Here is a 24887-nt window from a genome sequence, read left to right on the forward strand (position 1 = left end):
AAATTCTAGTAATGCATAAGTCATAGTGAAATAGACCCTGGTTAGTCCAAAGGAGCTAATGACCTTTTGGAAAAGATTAGCTTTGGCATTAATAAGTAAGTCAATACAGACTACAGGCAGAATTACTACCAGGCATTGGGAAGGGATAGAACTATCACATAAACTGGGGAGCTCAAGAAAAGAGGAACAAAGAAAGTAGAAGGTGATAGCTGAGCTTTGGAAGAAATCAAAGATTACAAGAGATAGAGGTGGGGAAGAAGGGGCAGAGAGTCACACGAGTACAAAAGACAATCCAATGGGAAGATGGAGTTAGAGGATGAAATGTATGTGAGGAAGAGCAAGTTGGCCAGTATAAACAGAACCCAGAGTATGTGGAGAGGAGTGATGTGTAAAGTTAGGCAGATCACAAAGAATATCAAATACCATAGAAAGAATTTTATTTTTGCATCTAAGAGTAATAAGAAAGTTATGCAGTAGGAAGTGACAAGGCTAGATCTTCCTTTTAGGAAAATCACTTTAGTAGTTGCAGAGAGAAAGGTTTCAGGTGGGGAGAGAGGTGAGTTAGGGAGACCAAATGGGAGGCTGTTAAGAGGTGTTTAGAATCTGGCCCCCCAACTGAAGTATCCCTCATAAATGTAAGCTTCCTGAAAGTAGATTGTTTTATTCTTTGCATTTCTATTTCCAAAGCCTAGAACAGTTCTTAGCACATAAAAAATATCAATTAATAATAAATTATATATTAATTAATTAAGCAATACATATTAATTGATTGAACTATGATACTGGATGTGTGGGTGGAAAGAAGGGAATATATCTAAAAATGATGGAGCTAGAAATGACAAGATTTGGTAATCAATTAGATATATAGGATGAGTGAGAGCAAGTAGAAACAGAAGACACTAAGGTTGCAAACTTGGTAGGTTGGAGGGAAAGATAGCCAGTTCTGTGTTGAGGATGTTGAATTTGAGAGATGTTACACAATATCCAGTTTGAAAAGTCCAATAGGTAGTTCATGATGCAAGGGCAGGGTTCAAGAGAGAAATTAAGGCTGGAAATACAGATTGAAGTGCCATCTGTTGAGAGATGATTAACTGAACTTATGGAAGTTTGTGAAGTTAACCAGAAAGATAATTTAAAGAGAGAATATATGGGAAACACAGAAAAGAATCTGAGGGAAGAGAGGGAATACCCACAGTTTGTGGATATGACATAGATGAAGATCCAGCAAAGGAAACTGAAATGGAGTGGACAGAGGAAGGAATTTATCCAAAAGGACAGAATGAGAATGAGTTTAATGAACCAGGCAAAAGGGAAGGATATCACTGGGATGGAGGGCAGTGAGGAACAGTAACAGGACTGAGAGAAATTGACTAGAAAGTAAAGAAGTAGGAAGAAATAAGGGTGGAAAAGTAGAATAGTAACAGTTTATGTAAAGACTTAAAAGCCAGACAAAGGAATTTGTACTTTTTATGATAGGATACAGGGAGTTCCTGTATATTCTTGGGTAGATATTTGACATAATGAAAATAGTGTTTAAAAAAATTTATCAAACACTCAACCAAAGTAGGCCTTTATTTAAATACCTCATTATCAATTAAGGATCAATCAATCTAAAGTACTTATTCAGCCTCTACTATGGGCTAAGTACTGGGAATACAAAGACAAAGGTGAAGAAATCCCAATCCCAATGATTACTTTCCAGCTCTGCATTGCTGGAGTCCCATTTATAAATCCTTCTCCACAACTGACTTCTTCATAATAGTGCCTCATTGTTGAATCATGGCTAATGATTGACCATAAGAGCCAGATTTTTTTTCTCAACTATACATGCCTGCCCTTAAATAATTGCCAAAGGAGTTAAATATAATTGTTCTCCTATTCTATTGTTTTTTAAACCACTGCTGAGTGTTTTATTCATAATTATAACTATCCTTTAATATCTATGACTCTCCTAAATTTTTTAAAGGACACATATGTTTTTTATCCTATCTGGCTGAATTTAATTTAGTCCAATTGTTTAGACTTCATGGAGGAAACCATGTGCCAGGATGAATACTTAATTATGTCTTTATAAAACAAGAAAAGATGAAAAAAGAAAGTTGAAATGTTGTTAACTAAACAAGCATCTTTCTCAATAAATAATGAAATTAAAAATGTAAGTTAACTGCATCTTTGAACTATAGTCCTCTTCCTCCTTAGCTTACTTGCTTTATAAAACCATCCGGTAAAATATGACTTCTGATCCAAGGTCAAGGTAATTTGGCTCCCAACTGCTGTCCAAATCATTCAATGATATGCATGCTAAGGATATCAACTTCTCTAAAGATTACACCCTCCCACACACTTTTGGCTCCAAAGAATAATATCAGGATAAAAGCAAAGAGTGTGATACAAATGAATACAATAATAAACATAAAAATTATGACCCACATTCATGGGAATTGTCTGTTATGTAGCAAATAAAAACCCTGAGTGTAATTTTATTGTCTTGGTTTTTCTTATGAAGGATAGAAGCATATAGTTTAGTGATTGACCTTTTCTTCCGAGGTAAGAGTTCTACTTCAGCAGTGACATTGTAAATTTATATTATAAATTAACTTGGATCCCTTTCCCTCTTTACCTTAACTTGACATCTGCATAAGGGCTCTACAACCTCCCATTCCAAGTCAAGAAGGAAAGGAATACTTAGTAATTTGCCAAGGTTTCCAAAGGCCAAGAAGAAAAGATGGAAGAATGATCAGAATAGTATAACTAGGAACATTCTGTATTTTCTCTGCTATTTCTCAAGGCCTGTCTGTGGGAATGAGCAACAGCCTTAGACCAATTTAAGTAGCTGGTTTGTGGGAGTTGTAACATGAAGTCCTGTTCAGACAAACTCCAGCCTGTGTTTAATATCCTGTACTGTTCATATTGCCTTTGAAACGCAGAATTTTTCCTCTGTCTCCATATTTTAGATATCAAACTAGAAGTGGAAGTGTTGGAAATTGAAAATATCCTGCTGATTTGGTATCAATGTTCAATCTCAACTTTATTCTGAATTCTGTATTCCAAGGTTTTCTTCATCACCTTCTGCATTTATGATAGTGTCTAATCAAACACTAACAACAGCATATTCCAAATAGCCTCATCAAGAATAATAAAATGCCTGATAAATGGCTAAACAAATTGTGGTACATGACTCTAATGGAATACATTGGAGAAAAGGAGATAAAATGCACCAATGTCTTTCTCAAGGTAGGGAATTGTGGGTATGCAACATTGCATGCATATAGTCTTACACTCGATGTGATGGTTAACTTTATTCAACTGCTTTCTTTTCCAAAACCATTTTTTATAAGGAATAATGAATGAGGAGGCAGCTGAGTGGCTCAGTGGATTGAGAGCCAGGTCTAGAGATGGGAAGTCCTAAGTTCAAATCTGGCCTCAGACACTTCCTAGCAGTGTGACCCTGGGCAAGTCACTTTACCTCCATTGCCTTGACCTTACCATTCTTCTGCCTTGGAGCCAATACACAGTATTGACTCCAAGATGGAAGATAAGGGTTTAAACAATAATAATGATGATGATGATGATGGTGATAATGAATGGTGCTACTAGAACAATAGAGAACTGAGGAGAGAAGGGGCTCCACTAATCAGAGAATTATTCTAAAGATTAATAACCCATTCATAGAAAAAACAGGAGGTCCTTTATGGCCCAGCAGGAATTTAAGGCTGCAAACTTCATAAAGTGGGAACTATGTCTTACCTAAACTTTCTATCTCGCTCAGTGGCTAGCACATTGATATATGTGTTTCATCAATACCTATTGAATGAATGAATGATGCTACAGAGATGATCCTTCTACTTCTTTGACCACCTTAGAATTCTCCTGCTCTGTCCTGGGTAAATCTGAATGAGTCTAAGAACACACTCCTACTATGGTAGAACTATTTATACTTTTGATTTCTCTTGACAAATTTGTCAATGCAATTAAAACTCTATTTAAAGACAAGCTTTTAAAATTCAGGTTCTTTTATTGAACATGCTGCTTCAGGCCTTGAAGATGTAGCTATCATTAAAGTCATTAAAGTAACATTAAAAATGAGAAAATGTGGCAAATTTCCATTTCAAGAAATAATACCTTATCCTTAAGAGGAAACAAGCATTGCACAGTGATTAAAGAATTCGCTTTGGAATCAGCTAGACCTGAGTCCTGCCTCTGACACACCTACCTGTGACCATAGGCAAGTCACTTAACCACTTAGTCAACACTCTAATACAGTATGTTTCAGAGCAGATGGTCACCTTACTGGTGGAGAGATTTCCCTCGCCCAAAGTTCTCTATATCAATGAAATCAAAAGTATGAACCCAAAACAACAACAAAAAAGATACGCTATTTAGTCAATATTACAACCAAGCACGACAAAGAAGATATCAAAGAAAAGTTCTCTCTTGTGCTAGACTGGAGCTTCTTGGTTTGATTTGCAATGGAATAAGCTCAGATCTGAGAGTCACAGTACCTGAGTTCAAATGCTGACTTTGCCACTTAAATGCCAACTACATGACTTTCTGCAAGTCATTGAATCTCTCCAAGCCTCAATTTTCCCCTCTGAAAAATAAGAGGGCTTCTCATCTATAACACTAGATGACCTCTAAGGTTCCTTCTCATCTCTAAGATCCTATTTTTCTGTTGTAATTCTTAAGACTGGGCCTGAATGGTAACTTGGAATGGTCCAGTCTTTTACCTGAAGCTCTGAGTGTGGTGGATGCCAACATTTCTCTCTCTGGCTATTATAGCCTTCCGTTCAGGACATTCTAAATGCACACTGGAAATTTTCCAGGAACAGCTTTACAGAAAGAACTGCCCCTAAGTATAGAAATCCCAAACCTGACTGGCCATTTTTAGGTCTCCTTCCTCCAGCTTCTAGTTTAATTTAAGCCTATTAAACCACATAACCATAGGGTTGTTTTCAACTACTAGCGCTTTCTGGTTCTGCGTAGCAAAAAAATAAATCTCCTGGAATTCCATTGTCCTGCTAGGCTTTCATCAATATTGTTAGCTTTCAGAGAGCAAGGGAAACTTGTAGATGACTTACCTTCTAAGTGATCCACATAACAATATACATCATAAGTTTCATGAGGGGCACGGAAGCCATAGGTTCTGACTCCTTCTTTTCCCATCATATCTCCGTAACAGCCAGCTCGGGGTGCTCTGATGGGATATCTAAAAGAAGGAAATGATGATAAGTCAAGGTAGCATGGCAGAGTGCATGGAGATCCAGAGTTGGACTCAAATGACCTTGGCAAGAGTTGTGGCTCTGTCATTTATTACTTGTGTTCAGGCGCATTACTAACTTTTCTGGCTTTTAGTTTCCTTGGATGTAACAATGAGAGGGCTGGTCCAGAAGAGCTTGGAGGTTTCTTCTATCTCAAAATCAAGCAACTAATTTCTTCTTAAAGTAATAAATGGATTCTTTCCATCATAGAATTTCAGAGTTTGTAAAGAACTCAGTGGTCATCTACTCCAATCTATTTTTTTAAACCCTTGACTTTTATTTTAGAATCAATACTAAGTATCAGTTGTAAGGACTAGGCAACTAAGGTTAAGTGACTTGCCCAAGGTCACACAGCTATGAAATGTCTGAGGTCAGATTTTGAATCCATGTCCAAGCCTGGCTCTCTATCCAATGAGCCACCTAGCTACCTCTACATATATATATATTTTAAATTTCATTTATAAGCTACCTGACAAATGACTGGGAAACTTTTGCTTAAAGATTCTTGCTGAGAGGGGAAAATCCTACCTTCTGAGGCAACCCAATTCACTTTTGGAAAGTTTGAATTATCAGGAAGCTTCTCTTATATCAAACTGAAATTTGCCCCTTTGAGTTTTCCACTCTTTGCTCCTAGTTCTGCTCTTTTAGGCCAAGAGCGTAATCTCTTTCCAATAAAACAATGCTCCAGAACTAACATATTTCTACTTTTGAAATACCATAAATTTGCTAGCATGTCCCCCTACCCAAGTCTTCTCTTTTCCAAGCTGAACATCCCGAATTACTTCAAATGATCATCAAATGGCATGAACTTGAGACCCTTCCCTTTCTTGGTTACCCTCCAGCTTCTCTAGGTCTTTCCTAAATTAAGGCATCCAGAACTGAAGAAAATAGTTTGTTTTCTAAATAATAAAGATAATCACCTCCTTATTCTTGGAGGCTACACCTTGCTAAATTTGCATTATGTTTCTTGGCTGCTAGGTCAATTCCAGATCTTCTTCAGGCAAACTGTTGTCCAGCCTTGCCTACTTCACCTAAAATTATGAAGTTGATTTTTTGAAGACATGTAAGACTAAATTAATCTCTATTAAATTTCATCTTACTTAATTCAGCCTAATGCTAGCCTCTTTTTAAAAATCTTGTCTTGGGGGCAGCTGGGTAGCTCAGTGGAGTGAGAGTCAGGCCTAGAGACAGGAGGTCCTAGGTTCAAACCCGACCTCAGCCACTTCCCAGCTGTGTGACCCTGGGCAAGTCACTTGACCCCCATTGCCCACCCTTACCAATCTTCCACCTATGAGACAATACACCGAAGTACAAGGGTTTAAAAAAAAATCTTGTCTCTTTTATATGAGCGGATTCAAAGTGAAGTGAGAAGAACTAGAACAGCAATGTTACAACAATAATAGCTACTCTGATCAATACAATGATCCATGACAGTTCCAAAGGATTCAAAATGAAAAAAATTCTATCCATATCCATAGAGAGAACTGGTGTATTCTGAGAGCAAGATGAAGCATATTTTTTTCACTTTCTTTTTCTTGTTTTTTTTTTTTTTTGCAATGTGGCTAACGTATAAATGTTTTGCATGACTTCAAATATATCATGAGATTTGTATTTCTTAACTTTTTTTTAACCCTTACCTTCCATCTTGGAATCAATACTATGTATTGGTTCCAAGGCAGAAGAGTGGTGAGGGGTAGGCACTTGCCTAGAGTCACACAGCTAGGAGGTGTCTGAGATCAGATTTGAACCTAGGACCTCCCATCTCTGGGCCTGATTCTCAATCCACTTAGCCACGCAGCTGCCCCCTCTTGACTTCTTAAGAGTGAAGAAGTGATTGGATGGAGGGAGAGAATTTAGGACTGAAAAAAAAAATTTTTTAATAAAATAAAAAATTGTATCTGCCTCTGGCTGCCATCCCTCTCAGTTTTGTGCTATCATTTTTATACATATGCCATCTAGACCTATATGCAATGATTTAAAACAAAACAAATTAAAGCTTTAGAAAGGACAAGGCTAAGTGCACATCCCTAATGCAATTAGGGATCTCTTACAGTATTGACTCTTAATGACTTACTAGCATTGTCCCAATCTATCCTCTAGCCCAGATCACTCCATTCTTTCTCACAAGAATGTAAATGAGATTGTATCTAATGCTTTGTTAAAACAAAAATAAACTAGATCAACGAAATCCTCTACACCTACCAGTTTAATAACCTTGTAGAAAAAGAAAATTAGTTTAGTCTGGAATAATGCATTCTTGCTGAAGCTATGTGTATACCTTGTGAATACTGCTTCCCATTCTAAATATTCACCTGTTAGCCCTTTAAAAATATACTCTACAATCTCCTCAAGAACTAGTCAAGAGAAACAGAGAAAGACAGAAATTGAGACAGAGAAACAGAGAGACAGACACGGAGAAAGACAAAGAGATATAGCAGATGTCTGGATAATTGAAGTCTAGACTGTCTACACTGGATTTCTTACCTCACAGTTTGGTCAGACAACCAGCCCGCATCACATTGCTCAAATCCATCTTCATAGGCAGCTTTTAGCTGTTCTGGATTTGCTATTACAGCACCATTGTCCAGACAAGCTTGCTGGGCCTTCTCAAAATTTAAAGTGTACCTACTGGTTGCAGCTCGATAATGAAAAACGACACCTGTAACAAGAGCAGAACACCATAAAGTAGTTAAGGGAGTATTAAAGTTTCTCGTGACAATATGTTAAATTTCTTATTGGGGCAATATGCTCATATCTAATTAGATGGTGATCACAATGTGACAACTCCATCACTTTAATTTCTCATAGTTAAGTAAAACTAATTAAAAAACAAGAAATGGTCACAGATGGGCTAAGCCAATCTCATACATTAGATATTATCTACTAATGGTATGATTTAACATCCCCAAATGCCACAGTGAGTGCCAGTCCACCACTAAAGACTGATTCCATTTGTTTAAGCCCTATTCTCTCCATGAATTGTCTTTTGAAGGGTAATTATGGGGCGACTAGATGGTACAATGGATAAAGTGCAGGGCCTGGAGTCAGGAAGATCTGAGTTCAAATTCAGCCTCAGGTACTTACTAGCTATGTTACCTGGACAAATCTTTTAACCTTTGTCTGTCTTAATTTCTCTGTTTGGTTACCTTTTCAGTCTTCTTACACCCCAACCACATATACTCCAACAATACAATACAATACACTGGCCTCTTTGCTGTTCTTGAAACAATACACTCCATTTCCCAATACTGGGTATCTTCTCTAACCGTTTCCCTATGCCTGGAATTAGTCCTCTTCTTCACCTCTGCCTGATGGCTTTCTGGGCTTCTTTCAAGACCCAGCTCAAATACCACCTTTTATAAGAAGTGTTTCCCAATATCTCAACTCTAGTACCTATCCTTTTCCTTTCCCTATCACCAATTTTATATATATATATATATATACACACATACACACATACATATATATACATATGTTTATGTATATATGTATGTATAGCTTATCTGTACATAGGTATTTTAATATCATTTCCCCCATCAAACTGTGAGGTCCCTGAGAGTAAGGAGAGACTGGTTTTTGCCTTCAATAACCCTTTACCTGTTTTACAATTCTGCAAAGAACTGACTCAACAAATGAGCATTTCATGCCCTTACCAAAAAGTCTCCTGAACAATATATGCAGAGGCATACAGATATGAATGACAAAAACTGAGCTATATACAATATGTCTGGCACAAATGAGTGGAACTGGACAGAGGAGCACGCTGTCATCTGTAGGACTTTAACTTCACAACATTCTTCAAAGAAATGCAGGTTAAAAATATGACAGTCTCCCAGAATGATGACAATTAGGCTGTATCTTATTGCCCTTAACCAAAGCAAGTCATTATTGTCTTTGGTCCACATAGAATGGCACAGAGTATGGATTTAATAAATGCTTGTTGTTAGTTGACTTATACTTGGTTTTCCCTAATTTGTCACTTAGACTTTGCCTAGCCATTTTTCAATGAGGTTATGTATGGATATCTAAATCAGTAATTATGATTTGATGCCTCCTCACTTTAATTTCTATTAAGCACAAGACATAGAGATAAGATTGGGGATTAGACCCAAGGAAACTCCCTCAACAATTACATGTTGACACTTTCCCTTCAGTTTAGAGTTTTAGAGATTTGCTTGGGACAGGGAAGGTTAAATGATTTTCCTAGGGCAACGATGGCAAACCTTTTAGAGATGGAGTGCCATGCTCCACCCCTGCCCCCCCCAAGAACATGTGCTATGTCTGCCCCCCAGACCAAGTGCCACATGCAGCACCCCCTACCCCACACAGGGGAGAGAGAAAGCACTCCCATTGGGCTGCTGGGCAGAGGGGTGAATAATGTGAAAAAATGTCATCAGGCATGGTGGAGAGGTGGAAGGGAGCAGCTCTGCCCGAGCCCCTCTGCCTTTCTAGTAACCAGTTCTGGGAGGGATTGATGACACATGTGCCCACAGAGAGTTCTCTGTAGGTCCTCTTTGGCATCCGTGCCATACATTCACCATTACTGTCCTAGGGACACACAGCTTATGTCTATCTGACAAACAGACACAAACACAGAGACAGAGAGATGTGAGAGAGAATGAATTCCAACTCAGGTCATTGTAGCTATCTCTCTACTCATTATGCCACCCTACCTCTCAAGCACAAAGAACACTTAAAAAGGACCAAAAAAAGAACAAAACAATGTTGTAAAGCAATCTCACTAACGTTGGCCCATAACATCGGTCAACATTACACATTAGCAATCATTTACTAATGTACGATTTGAAAGAGTCCTAGGAAGGCCCTTGGGAACCTCCTTAGATTGATTTTCCCCCAGTCGAGGGATATAAACACAAAATGCAAGTCTAATGACTGGATTCATATCGTGTAAACTATCTGCCCAAATCTAAGCTATCAGCTTTAGATCTATGATCTTTGTATGACCAACCTAAGAACTTCCTTCCAGAATCTAGCAGTTAAGAATCCAAAGTAGGCAAATTAGGTATAGAAATGTTCGTTTCTTTAACATTTTTGATCCTTTTTTCCACATGCCTGCTCTCTGAGTCTTAGCAGTCCACAGGGATTAGGATCTGGAGGACCACTGAAACTTTGAGCACACAAGGCTCCATCAGTAGTCATTCTGTCCTGCCATACTCATTCAATCTGGTCCAACTCTTCATGACCCCTCAGACCATACTGTCCATGGGGTTTTTCTTGGCAAAGAAACTGGCGTGGTTAGCCATTTCCTTCTCCAGAAGCTTAAGGCAAACAGACTTGGTTAAGCAACTTGGTTAAGACCAGGGTCACACAGAAAATGTCGAAGGCCAGATTTGCCTTCAAGTCTTTCTGACTGTCGGTCCATTGCTCTATCCACTGAGCCATCTAGCTGCCTCTGCTGGGCTTAGCATTACTATTTTTCAGGATGCTGGGTCACTTCATACCTTTCCTCAGTGACTGATTTCTTGGTATTTCCAAGGGCCTGGAAGTTGCCTGCCTCTCACACTCTGGCACCCAGATGTTGGTTGGACAGAAAGAGTAACTACTTAGTGCAGGACACCTGTATCTTCAGTATCTATTGTTTTGGTTTCCCAAGATAATTAAATTAATCAAAATGATCAACACTTCTTAGAATGTTCCAGGAGTGTTATCACTACTGAAGTTTTCTCTGAACACTCCCTAATTCTAATGGTTTTTCCCTTTCTTCTCACTTGCAAGCTAGTTTGGAAGACTATGAGGCTCTCCTTCCAACTTAGGCTTTGTGAATTATAAAAGGGTTTGCTGTCTTAATGATATCATCATTTATTCCCTAAACTACATGTAGAGTAAGTGACAGCATGATTTCGAAAAGCAACTAACTTGATGTAACATTGTGTTTCCATTGAAAAGCTTTAGCAACCAGCTCCAAAAGAAGCCTTGCATGGGCAAAAAGGAGATGTGCATGGCAGTCAAAAATTACAACCATCTCCAATCTGTGAGTGCATTTGTTATTATGAACTTTTCTTCCTTCTAATATATCCCATTTCATGACCTTGCATAAACCTTCCAACTGACACATAGAAAATGGGCATCTCCACATAATCTGTCCAAAAAAGATAACAGAAAGCTCCTATCATGGTTATTTTTGAGGAACTTTCATTTCTAGGGTTTATGGTTTATGGTCGTTTCAAGTCCTCAGAAAGGATTTGGGCAATTCTTTATTCTTCTTACTCTGACCTAAAAATTAAGCTTTGACGTCTTTGCATTTAGAACTCTTATGTGCCACTGACGAAATGGACAAAAAAATGGTTCTATGGGATGAATGGAGAATATGTTGGTATGTTTAGGGCCTCTGCAATGGCTGGAATAATTACAGGACCCCATGTGGCTAAAGAGATTAAGCACAAGATTTTCATTGTTTCAGAAGGGAAAGAGACAAATCCATTGTTTGCTTTTTAATGCTCATAAACTTCTTTTGAGGTTGTTCTTTGTACAAAACAAAATAAAACCAAAAAAAACAAAAAACTAACTTGAGACTAATTTAGGAGAAAACACTAACTGGCAAATAGATCAGAAAAGACCTAGATTTTTCAGTGAGCTTTTTGGCAAGCACAAAAACAGAATTATAAGAGGAAGCAACTGAATCTGTAGGCAAAAGGATGTGCAAGAAGGTATTTTTCTGCATCTGAAATACAAAGTATTTCCTTTCTGGCAATACAAGAAAGGGTTTTAATAAATACCCCCTATATGTTTCTGAAAGTTAAATATTTTATAAGAAAACTGATAGTTGAAAGGAAATTAATCTGCTCTGACATGCCTCAAACAGTTCTGGGTAAAATTTGCCAAAATCTTCTGCTTCTAACTGTTATGTCATTCGGCAGAAACAATGAACAGAATTTTTGCTAGTTGAGCTATTAATTTAAATATTTAAATGATATACAAACTATGGCTAAATAAGGGAGAAAATTCCCTTAAAGAGATAGAAGAAATAATTAATGAATTAAACTTTTCAGACATTTTCTTCCTTTTAGTCTACTACTATTTTTTTTTCTTTTTTTTTTTTTTTTTTTTAAATTTTAAACCCTTAACTTCTGTGTATTGACTTATAGGTGGAAGAGTGGTAAGGGTAGGCAATGGGGGTCAAGTGACTTGCCCAGGGTCACACAGCTGGGAAGTGTCTGAGGCCGGATTTGAACCTAGGACCTCCCGTCTCTAGGCCTGGCTCTCAATCCACTGAGCTACCCAGCTGCCCCCTTACTACTATTTTTATATCATTCAAGTTCAATATTTATTGACCTCTTACTATGTGAGAGGCACAGTGCTAGACACTGTAGCATTTAGTAAGGATTGTAGTGAAAATCAAATGATATAGTATATGTAAGCACTATATAAAAATATCTAATGTAAATATAGCACTTAAAAGTTTGCAAAGTAATTTACAACATTTTATCCTCATGACAATCCTGCAGGGTCAATTCTATTGTAATTTTACAGTTTACAATTGTATTGTACAATTTACAATTTACAAAATTGTAATTACAAATTTATAAATTGTAATTACAAAATTACAAAATTACAAATTACAAAATACAATTTACAATTCTATTGTAAAAGTATCATTTTATAATAATATATAAATATAAGTCAAAGATCTATAATTGTTTTGTCATGGGAGAGTGAACTCCCTTCCCCCAGAGATCACAAGCAGATATGTTTATAGTCTTTTAAGAGTTATTTGAAGTTGCATTTAACTGATTTTCTCCAGCATCTTTTGAGATTTTTTTTGAGATGCTTGTTTTCTTTCATGACCACATTTGGGGTTTTCTTGCCAAAGATTCTAGAGTGGTTTGCCATTTCTTTCTCCAATTCGTTTTAAAGATAAGGAAACTGAGGCAAGCAGGATTAAGTGACTTGCCCAGGGTCATATAACTAGTAAGTATCTGAGGTCCTATTTGAACTCAACTCACAAAGAAGAGTCTTCCTGACTCCAGGCCCAGCACTCTTTCCATTATGCCACCAAAGTTAGTAAATGACAAAGGTAGGAATCAAAGTCAGATCTTCTTGATTTCAAGAATAGCATCTACATTACTGGTGGAGTTGTGATCTGTTCCAACCATGCTGGAAGGCAATTTGGAACTCTGCCCAAAGGGCTATAAAACTGTGCATACCCTTTGATCCTATAATACCACTACTGGGTCTGTATCCCAAAAAGATAATTAAAATGAGGAAAGGACCTACTTGTACAAAAATATTTATAGTAGCTCTTTTTGTGGTGACAAAGAATTGAAAATTGAGGGCATGTCCATCAATTGGAGAATGGCTTAACAAATCATGGTACATGTTGGTGATGGAATACTATTGTGCTATAAGAAATGATAAGCAAAATGGTTTCAGAAAAGGATTGAAAGATCTGTGGGAACTGATGCAGAGTGAAATAAGCAGAACCAGTAGAACATTGTACCCCAAAACAGCAAATATTGTACAATGATTCTCTACAAAAACTTGGCTACTCTCACTAATGCAATGATCTGGGACAATTCTGAAAGACTTATGAAGGGGAATGCTATCCTCCTACAGAGAAAGAACTGTTGGAGTTGTCTTTCACATAAGTATATTTATGGCTTTATTTGGGGAGTTGGGTGATGTATGAGTTTGTTCTTATAACAATGACCAATTAGAAGTTTGTTTTGCATGACAATTAAAATAAAATTTAAAAAAGAATAGAATTCTATCCTTTATACCAAACTGCTTCCCCATATAGCATAAAATTATAGGAACACAGATCTGAAGATACAAGGATTCACCCAGAATTCATCTGGTTCAATTTCCTCATTTCATAGATAAGAACTTTAATCTCCTGCCCAATTTCATATAGGCAGTTAAGTTCAAATTCAGGTCTGGTGATGCCAAGTTTAGGATCCTGAATCATGCCATCCATACCCTCAGTAAATGTAAGTTTTATCGTTATGTCATTATAAAGTGAGATATTGTTTTATTGACTAACAATAATAGATATTAATACATTATTTATATAATCAATAATAACACTGACTGTTTTATCTAGGCAAGATATGGCTGAAATTCTTTAAATCTAAACTAAAGGTATAAAGTGATTATGGAAGGTAAGTGTGAGGGAGGGAGGAAGGAAGGAAGGAAGGAAGGAAGGAAGGAAGGAAGGAAGGAAGGAAGGAAGGAAAGAAAGAAAGAAAGAAAGAAAGAAAGAAAGAAAGAAAGAAAGAAAGAAAGAAAGAAAGAGGGAGGGAAGGAAGGAAGGAAGGAAGGAAGGAAGGAAGGAAGGAAGGAAGGGAGTCATTTGCCCAATTATCCAAAATAAGTAGCAATTTATAACTAGAGAAAAATGTTGGCTTTCTTTCTTTTCTGATATCATCAGAATGACATGAGAATCAGATAGTTAATTTAGAGTACTAATTTTCAATATTGATAAAATATACATTTCAACCAAAAATGCCTAGACATTGCAAGAAAATCTTACCATCCACTGCCAATGACACAGTGTCTTGGGTGTCTTCAATTCCATACATGACATCACAGCGATAAAGACCTGCATCGCTTGCACGAAGTTTAACCATGGTAAGTGAAGCATCTCCCACATCCTCTGGATGGGTGGGCACTGACACTCTCCCTTTGTAGCCCTGACCAATCTTGATATTCCCATTTTGGGCTACAAGAACAGTAGTTTCTTTCAAATCTTTTCCACTTTTATCCTCTTCAATCTTCGACCATTTGATGCGAAGAAATTCACTCGTGGTATTGTAACTGGGTGGTAGAGTGGGCATGGTTGAAAAGTGGCAAGGTAGGCTGACTTTTCCAGAAAGGAATCCCTTTACAGGAGGACTTTTTTCCACTGTGACTAGAATTTTAAAAAAACACATGTTATGGATGCTAGAAATAACAATCAAATTGAATGCTACAAATATGTAGTTAAAAGTATAAAAGACAAGCCCACTAACCTGAAGGAAAAGGAGGGGGAAAAAATCACTATAGGCAAAACTGTAGTCTAACAGTTTTAAATACAGTGAATAATAATGATAGAAGTAATATGCATGCAGAACGACTAGGTAGGACTCAGTGATATATTGTAAGAGTGGTGATTCATTTTATTGGTCATAGAAATAAGACTTATTCTTTGAAGGTCTTTTTAAGGACATGTTGATGGTGATAATATTTTTGATAAAATTAGCCAAATATAGCAAAAATAAGATATTCAGTCCTTGAGACCACAAAGGACCTTGCAACTAGATAGTACAAGAGAGTTATGGCAAGTCTGGGGTCAAGATGGGCAGGGTCAGATGAAAAGCTTAGAACAAGAGTAGCACAGAGAGAAATGTTTAGATATTAAAAGAATTTGAAATGGTTGATGATAGTAATTTTTACATAATAAAGGCCCTGGAGAAATGAAGATAAAGTAAAATGAACCATTTCAGAAAGCTGGAACAAGGGGAAATACAATATTTGAGTATATTTTGGCTTCTGCTTTTGGCATCACTACAACTCCAGCTGTAATCACTTTACAGTAAGATGCTGCCACTCAGTTATCTGACTTTTCTAAGATAGGCATGTGGAGAATCAATTTCTACTCAAAATTTTTAGTCTCCAAAATTTTAATTTGCAATATGTCAAATGAGTTCTGTTATATGTAAAATTAAAAATCCCTGCTACTTCTTTGGTTTGACATAAACTGAGAATAGTATTTTTTGTCAGTGAAAAAAAATATTAGTAATACTATTTCTCCTGTCCAGTGTAGTAATTTGAGGGGTGAATTCAGTCGCTACATTAAGGGTAGTTTAGCAAATATTCATTTTCTAATAACATTATTAATAACTAAAGGCTGGGTCAGGTTCTACATACCAAAGCAAATTGGGTCTTTTGAATATTTCACCATTCTCTAACGATAGGAAACCTTAGAGGTCATCTAATCTAACTTGTTCTTTTACAGCTGAGGAAAGTTAGGTCACATTATAAATGAAAAGGAATGTATTGAGCCATTACTATATGCTAGCCACTGATAATCAGAACTTAATCACCTGCCTAACATTCCATGAATATGAAATTTCAGGATCAATATATGAACTTTCTTCTGACTCCAAATTAAGCTCTTGCCCCTCTGTACCACACTCTCAGTGGGTTCATTGCTTCATCTCTTATCAACTTGATAAAGATACTGCTCTCACCATGATGTTTCTTACTATATGAAAAACTACTTGTTGGACATGAAACCAACCCAATATAAAATCCTCTAAGTCAGGGTCTGTATTTTATCATCTACAGTACCTAGGGCAGCCTCTTTAATATATAAATGTTTCATAAATTTAATAAAAAATATGATATCCTATCCCAGAAATTAAAATTCATCCTTAAGGAATATTTTATCCAAAAATAAGTAGAATGTGTCTGTTCATCAATATAAGATTCATCTGAGAAAAATCATTGAACTAATATAAACTTTTAAATGACCATTGTTCACTATTAGATGGTTTTGGTAATCTTGCGAGAAATGTAGACTGAAATGCTTGCAATTGTTGAAGTGTAATCCTTTAGAAGCATTTTCATTTAGAAATGGCCCATTTGATTTATGGAAAGTACTTATTTGATTAGAAGACTATTTAATTTAAGCATAGTCCACCTTAAAATTATTTCAGGATGAATTAATACATTCAACTATTTTTTCTTATTAATGAGGAAAATTTTGTGAATGAGGCATTGCAGCAAGAAGTTCTCTATAAATGTTTCAATGACATCATTCTATCTTGTAGGCATATCAACCATACCTTCTATTCCAAATCAGACATACTTTTCCAAATGATTTTTGTGCTCCAAGGTCAAAACTATATTATCTTCTTACTGATTGTTTTAAAAAAAAAACTACCATGATTAGAAATAATGTTCTTTAGGTTAAAAATCAGGCAAAAATTTCAGTTCAGACTTTCTTCAATCAGAGGATGAGCCTGATCCTTTTTTCCTATGAAATCAAACTGATGTCTCTAAATTTACTATACAAATATATTTTCTCTTCTAAAAGAATGGCTGTAGGCCAACAAATCTTCGAGAAAAATCTGTAAAGTGGTAATAATCATCAATTGTTGACATTGTCTTTTAAAATGTCTATGTAGAAGGCCATATTGAGCACTGGGCAATTGGTAGGAATACTTAGGTTTAAGTACCATCTCTGACTCTTACTAGCTATTTGACCAAAGGGAAGTCATTTAACCCCATTAAGGCTCAGTTTCCTCATCTTAAAAATGACTATAACTATCTGTAACCCTCATCTCACAGTGTTGTTGTTTGATGCAACTAATATGCAAATGTATGTAAAGCCTTGTATAAATGTCAAGTATAATTATAAGTTAATATTAAGTAAATGGTATAGACCAAGTATTTTTTCATCTCAAAACTACAATTCTCTTTTGTTATAAATAACATGTCATGATTTTATCTATTTGTTTCTGCAAATGTGAGTCCTGGAATTCTTTCTCCTATAAAGTCTGATGTAAAAAGAAAACCCATTAACCTCAATTCTTTATTATCTTTTTTAGAATATTTTTCAATTTTCTGCTGATATTATGGGTAATTAATTAAATTCCTTCTTTTCTAACCAAAAAATCCATACAATATCAGGATTGTGTTTATTTCAAATGATGAGAAAATAAAAATTTCAGAATCTTCAATTTGGAAAAGTAATCCTATCAGTATAAACTCTCTCATTTACTGATGAGGAAACATAAGCCTATATAAGTTTAAATGACTTCTCCAAAGTCACAAAGTATCTTTTTATTAAATTCAGTTTCATCAAGTATTTCACAGTGGATACTTATAGCATATAAGCTTAATCTGTTTCTTACTCCCTTAGAAGAGACTTTGCTCATTAGGTAGATAGGTAGAGTTCTTTAATTTTTTTTAACCCAAGGATGTTTTGGAACTTTTAAAGTGACACAAAAGTTATTTGTTTATATTAAAATATTGGTTTGTCTGCTTACCTGAATAATTTTCATTAATTTTCAAAAGAACTAAACATTTGTTTCTTATAAAATATAGTTTCATCATAAACTTCATTTATGTATAGATTATGGGGCCTTTCATTGCTTAACTTCAAAAAATATTTAATCCCTTCCCCAAAGAGAGGTTTGAGATAAAGAGTCTTCATCTTTTTAATCTGTATCTATACTAGAAAATATCTACTAAATAATGGGTGCCATATGTTATTTAAACTTTTTATTATTCATAGAACCTACACAAGCAGTAGGCATCTAATAAATGCTGTTGGGCCTCACAGATAAAACTTAGTGTTGTCTTACTGACTGCTTTAAAAAAACTGTCATGATTAGTAATCATCCACTTTAGATTAGGAATATCTGTATTTGTATTCATAAACCATGAGCCATAACTCATCAGTAGTCTGGAGACCATGTTGATTAGTGGACAGAAAGTTGACGTGAGTCAGGAAAACCTAAATTCAAATCCAATCTTTGACACACACTGTCCATATGACCACTGTGAAGTCATTTATGCTCTTGGTGTCCCAGGTAACTTTCTACGGCTAAAAGATGCAGAGTTGGGACCAGTCTAGAAGGAGTTCTTCACCTGTAGTCCCCATATTGATTAAATCACAGGTCCAGTCTTTTTTTTTTTAAGTTGATATTTCTTTATGGTCCAGGAAAGAGTTAGGTCCCAAATGACCAATGGATGTTTCAGACATTGTGGGCATTTCCATGGTAGAAAACATGCTGGAAATTAACGTTAGATGAGAATGTATTTGCCAAGAAATATTTGCTTTAATACATGTTTATAGGCAAGGGACAATTAAAAGATTTAGTTGGATGAGAATGTATATTCTTCTATAGTCGAGTTTAAGATCAGTATTAACAAATCTCTGGGTGGCCCAGCCTCCTGTGTATTAAGTCTGGTGTAATGTACTGAGGCCAAAAATCTAGGTTTTCTAAATCTAAATATTTTAAGAAGGAAATTCAGTTCTTTAGAATATAATGTTTATAGACTGTAAAAAAAATTACCTGTAGGAGCTTGTATGAAACTTTGACAATGAAAATAATAAAATGAATTCTAACAAAAAACTTACTGTTCTCACCAGATGGTTGTGGTGGAAGTGAGTGCAGTAAAGGAAAGGGATGTAAACCAGGCTTTAAATACTGACGGATCAATTACTTCTTATATTCTGTCAGTAAATCCAGCAGACAGGATGATGTAAATTCCATCTGCACAATGTGACCAAAATACTGCCTCCAAAAAAAATTGGCCTTGAACATATAAGTATCAGATAATATGGAAATTCACTGCCCTGCCCAAATATAAAGAGGTTTCTCCGTGGTATATTCCCTCATGTCCTCCTCTAAAAAACTGTGCATCAGCTGAAGAGAACTCTTGTTTTTATAAGTCACTATGTCAGTCTACAACCTTATATGGACAAACAGCTCTACATGAGTAAACAAAGTTAATCCTCAGTAGACAACATATTCATTAATTTTAGTTATTAATCCCTTGAATGCCTTGGGATAAACAGAATAAACCCTAGGATAGATCCTGCCTCTCCAGATGAATGTAGTTTATCTTGCTAGTTTTATAAATACTTTTCATGTCTTTAATTCTTTTTCACCTGAAGAAACAAAATTCTCTTGAAATTAACCCAAAGGAAGAGTTGGCACCTATCTATGACAACCTATCTATAAAAACCCAAAGCATGTGTCCATGTTGACTATATGAGATACTGCTCATGTGATTTGGGGTGGGTGCTTTCTTTCTGTTTACAAACAAAGGCAGCATGCTATAATGAGTAGTGAGCCATCCTTGAAGCCAGGAAGACCTGAGAGCAAGTTTTGTCTCTGAAGCATATTGGTTCTTTGGCCTCGGGACATTACCCCAGATTTAATACACAGGAGGCTTGGCAACCCAGGGATTTGTTAATACTTATCTTAAACGTGACTCTAGAACAGGGGTCGGCAACCTTTTTGGCCGTGAGAGCCATAAACGCCATATTTTTTAAAATGTAATTTCATGAGAGCCATACAGTGCTCACAGCGCACGCTCCTGTAACAGTGCACACTCCTGTAACAGCGCCTGAAAAAAAAATTGACTTTATGGCTCCTGCAGAAAGAGCCAGATATGGCTCGAGAGCCATACGTTGCCAACCCCTGCTCTAGAAGAATATGCATTCACATCCAACAAAATCTTTTAATTGTTCCATGCCTGTAAATGTGTATTAAAATAAATATTTCTTAGCAATATGCTTTCATCCAACATTCAGTTTCAGAATGTTTTCTACCATAGCAATGACCACAGTACCAGAAACATCCACTGGCCATTTGGGACCTAGGCAAGTCATTTAATCTCTGTGTTCTAGACCTCTCTCTGAGAGTAAAAAATGCAGAGACGATGCCATCCAATGATGGCAGAAAGTTTCTTAACTCAGTAGTTCCTGAAATCATAGGTACAAACTCTATCCCAAATTTCATAAATGAATTAGAATACCAGCCTCTGTTGCTTTTATATCATACCCTCAATATGACCTGATCTTGTAACATGTCACAAATCTCCAGATCTTCCTTATTCTCACCTACATTCCTTCTCTAGGAATTTCATTTTCACTAGACCCTTTGCTATTTTTTAAACAGTTATTGGACTATTTGTTGATAGACTATTAAATATATCACATCACCTCTGAGCCTAGACCAGCACTGATGAAGTATTGGCACACATGTCACCCCCAGCACTGGGGTGATGCTCTGTCCAATAATGGCAGGGGGTTGGGGTGGGGAAAAGTAGTGCTCATAGACAGCTTGAATTTGCCCTCTGGGCACTCGAACTCAAAAACCTTTGCCAACACTGGCCTAGACCAACCTGGGCTAGCTTCTCAAACTTTCCCATTTCATCTTTGACTTCATGAGTTAGCCAAAGTATCACTGACCACAAGGAATGAAGATAAAGAAGTAGGCTGAAGCTGTTATCACTGATGCAGCCCTGAGGTCTGAGGTTCAACTGAGTCTAGGTCCTTCGAAGGGAATGTCAGATGTATTCCAATGATACTAAGCAATGGGCAGAGGGTCAAGCCACAGCTGCTTTTTCTCTCAGCTAACAAAGCCCACCAGACAAATCACTCAGCTTTCCAAAGAATTTCAAATCCTGAATCCCTCTTCAGTTTTTGCTATCAATGAAAAAGATGCTATCTGAGCAGAAGTGGAAGTCATTGTAGTAAACTACCACTAGAAATGAACAAAGTAGAATTTTTGGTTTAGTCTTTCTTTGAGGTCTAATTTCTGACTATCAACTTATTATTATTCAGTCATTTTTCAGTAGTGTCTGTCTCCTTATCAACCCATTTGGGGTTTTCTTGGCAAAAACACTGGAGTGGTTTGCCATTTCCTTCTCCAGCTCATTTTACTAGTGAGGAACTGAGGCAAACAGGGTTAAGTGACATATCCTGGGTCACATGTCTAATAAGTACCTAAGGTCTGATTTGAACTCAAGAAGATAAGTCTTCCTGATTCCAGACCCAACACTCTATCCACTGGACCACCTAGTTGCCCCTACTTAAGGATTACAACTTTTTTAAAAGACTGGAAAATAGGTTAAACATAGTTATTACTGTCATGATATTTATTAATGATGCCACCAAGTATTGCTGATACTTGATAATCAACTCATAACAATGATATCAGGTCATATGTTCATATGGAAGGGACAATCTGACCAAAGACAATCAATATCTTTACTAATAGATTCTGATTAGAACTTTTTTTAAAGTCATAGCTTTGTCACTTAACTTAGTAACATTGATGAATCACTTTGTTTCTCCTAGTCTTAGCTACTCATCTATAAAATGAGGATGATGCCATTCATACTATCATACTGTAGAAGATTGTTGTCAGGTTCAAAAGAGATAGTGCATATATAAAGTCTTTTGTAAACCTTAAAATGCTATGTAAATGTCGATGTAATTGGAATCATAATTTCTTTACTGGGGTTAAAAGTAAAACTAGGCTATATAGAACATTTGGATTAGAAAGTCTTTAAATTAAAGTAAAAACTTACTTTCTTACCTTCACTTTTCTTATTTAATCCACCTATACAATTTCTAGTGTGGTGAGTGCTTAATGAAGAATGGGGAAAATGAGAGGCTAGGTAGAAAATAATAGTTTTCTTAAGTTACCCTTGAAAATTCTATACAATATTTCAACCTTTGTTCTCTTCTTTTTGACATGACAACTTGTTAGATTACCTGACAATCTCTATTTTTGAGGGGAAAACCTTTGCAACGTATAATTTGTACCTTTGAAAAAGATGGAAGAAAACCATTTCCACCTCAACACATGACTATTTTCCATGGGACTAAAATTAGCTTATGATATACTGAAAATAAACATGTTTTCTCTGGGGCATTTATTATCATAAAAGCAACTATGTCCCCAGTGCTATCCCAAAACTAACCTTATTAGCTAAAAGTTCCCTACAACAGAGGCATGAAAAATCAGTCTTTATTTTCAGCAAGTCCATATTCCCATTTCATTCCCAATCACTCAAATTTCATATTCAGAAGTCACCCCAAGAAGTTTACTATACTCACCTTGACGTACTCCATGTGTTACAACCAAAGTAGAATACATCCACAAAATGCTTTTTATGCTTAGTAACATCTTGACCTGGAAAACAAAGTAATATATGAAGCAACTTAAAAGCATTCAAATTTGCAAAGAGCTGTAAGTCATTAAAATGTCGAGTAATCTTCCAGAAACCCAATTCATAATGGAAGCTGGGATTGTAAAAATAAAATCATCTACATTTGGAGGAATTATCATTTAACTCACTATGTTGACATTTTAATGATGTTTTAATCTCACCCAAATCAGTAGTTAACCAGATATCCTTCCCTAAACCAATTTTGAGTATATATGACAATGTGGTTCTGGGGAACAACCATATTTGGTCAGAGAAGATAGATAGATCACAGCCTGAACAATGAACAACTTGGTAGCAGGATCACAGAGTGGTGACCACAACGCTCTTAGGAAGCAGAAAATCAGTCATGGATGAAGAAAGAGGAAGAGGGGGAGGCAATAGGATAGAGAAGTTGAAAAAATAATTTCTATCAAATGAGAGTGAAGTATGATAGAAACCTTTCTTGGGAAAAGAAAAATTGACTTCACCCTATGTGACTCATATATATGGTATGAAATCAGAGAATGAGACTGTGGTCTAGTTCCTTATTAAAAAAAAAAACAACAACAACTAATTTCTAGAAGGCCAGATGGTCAAAACCACAAGTTGTTCCTTAACGAAAGGGACTAATATTTGCAATAAGTGTACTAGCGTTGTTTCAGCAGTTTTGAGATCTAGAGGTGAGACAAACAGAGAGGGAATATGTGGAAAATATCAATGTCAATACCTACATTAATATCTAGCGATCAAAGACTAACCTTCAGAACCATATATGAATTCCATATTTTAAGGATCGTGTTCTGGATGCTTCTTCCTGAGAACATTTCTTACAGTATTCAGAATAGAGTGGAAGCTCCTTGCTTTGGTTTTATTCCCCGAACTTAGCACAGCATATATACATAGTAGGAGCCAAAGAAATGGATGCTGAATTGAACTAAATTAGTATTGCCTGATGTTCTTTCAATTAAATCCAGATTCATAATGAAGTCTATTCTTCCTTGTGTGTCTATGTATGTGAGAGAGTGTATATTTTTCTGGACCTATAATATATTGATGTGGAGAAAAACCAGTGGTGAGGAAATTTTCTTTAGCAAAGCATAGCAGTACAGCTGTTTTGCAACTTAAAATATCATAGAGTTGCTTGGAGTGCAAAAAATATAAGGGACTTACTTAAGATTATTCAGCCACTATCAATCAGACGCAGACTTGCAAATCATTTTTATACATTATGGATAATGTGCTAATTTCTCTTAAAATTTTAAGGTTAATTAGCATATAATCTTTATTTCTATGGTAATAGAAGTCAATATTGATCACCTGATTGGGATGGTTAGTGAACTCTGTTGAACACTACTAAAGAGACAGTGGAATATACCTTAGAGAACTGGTCTGATTTTGTAATTTTTTTTCCTCTAGTGGGATGACCCCAGGCCTGTTACTTAATCTACAAAGTAATGGAGTGGGACTAAATATTCCCTGCAGTTTCTCTTAGATCATATCTCTGTCATGACTCTCTGGTCATCAGTGCAAAAATACTCCAAATGTCCTGGATTTATTATGAGAATATTCTGGCCAGAGGATTTGTTTGGTCTATAAATCAATACTGTTCTTTAGGCAAATGAAAGTTAGTTGAAGGAAGGATTGAATGAATGAATGAATGAATGAATATAATTTAAATACTCCTGAAAAAGAAAAACCAATCCAACCTTTCATAATCTTTAAACATTAGGTCTCTTTAAAGAAGCAACAAAAACAGGAACCTCTGTCTCCCTAGTTTAGAGTGAGAGAGAATGCTGAGATCTGATCTTTTTCCGGCTTATTTGGGAGAATCATGGTCTCGCTTTTATAGAAAGCTGCTGTGCAACTGATAACTAGTACTGGCCTACATTCAGCTACAAGGGATTTGGAAAATTCTTACCAAACGCTTATGGACAATAAATTGGGGAGGAT

At 36.1% G+C, this 24887-nt stretch overlaps 1 protein-coding gene across 1 annotated transcript in view; it reads right to left on the reverse strand.

Annotated features, from left to right (window-relative positions):
* VCAN (versican) overlaps positions 1–22915 on the reverse strand; it is a 128098-nt gene extending 105183 nt beyond the window's left edge. Inside the window, exons 1-4 of the mRNA XM_044657669.1 lie at positions 22846–22915; positions 14749–15126; positions 7743–7917; positions 5079–5206 (exon numbers count right to left, since the gene is read on the reverse strand). Of these exons, the coding sequence (XP_044513604.1) occupies positions 5079–5206; positions 7743–7917; positions 14749–15126; positions 22846–22915 (751 nt within the window). The remainder of the gene's footprint in view (positions 1–5078; positions 5207–7742; positions 7918–14748; positions 15127–22845) is intronic.
* Positions 22916–24887: the final 1972 nt, after the last annotated feature.

Source organism: Gracilinanus agilis, chromosome 1, assembly GCF_016433145.1.
Source record: "Gracilinanus agilis isolate LMUSP501 chromosome 1, AgileGrace, whole genome shotgun sequence".
In the NCBI taxonomy this organism is placed as follows: Eukaryota; Metazoa; Chordata; class Mammalia; order Didelphimorphia; family Didelphidae; genus Gracilinanus; species Gracilinanus agilis.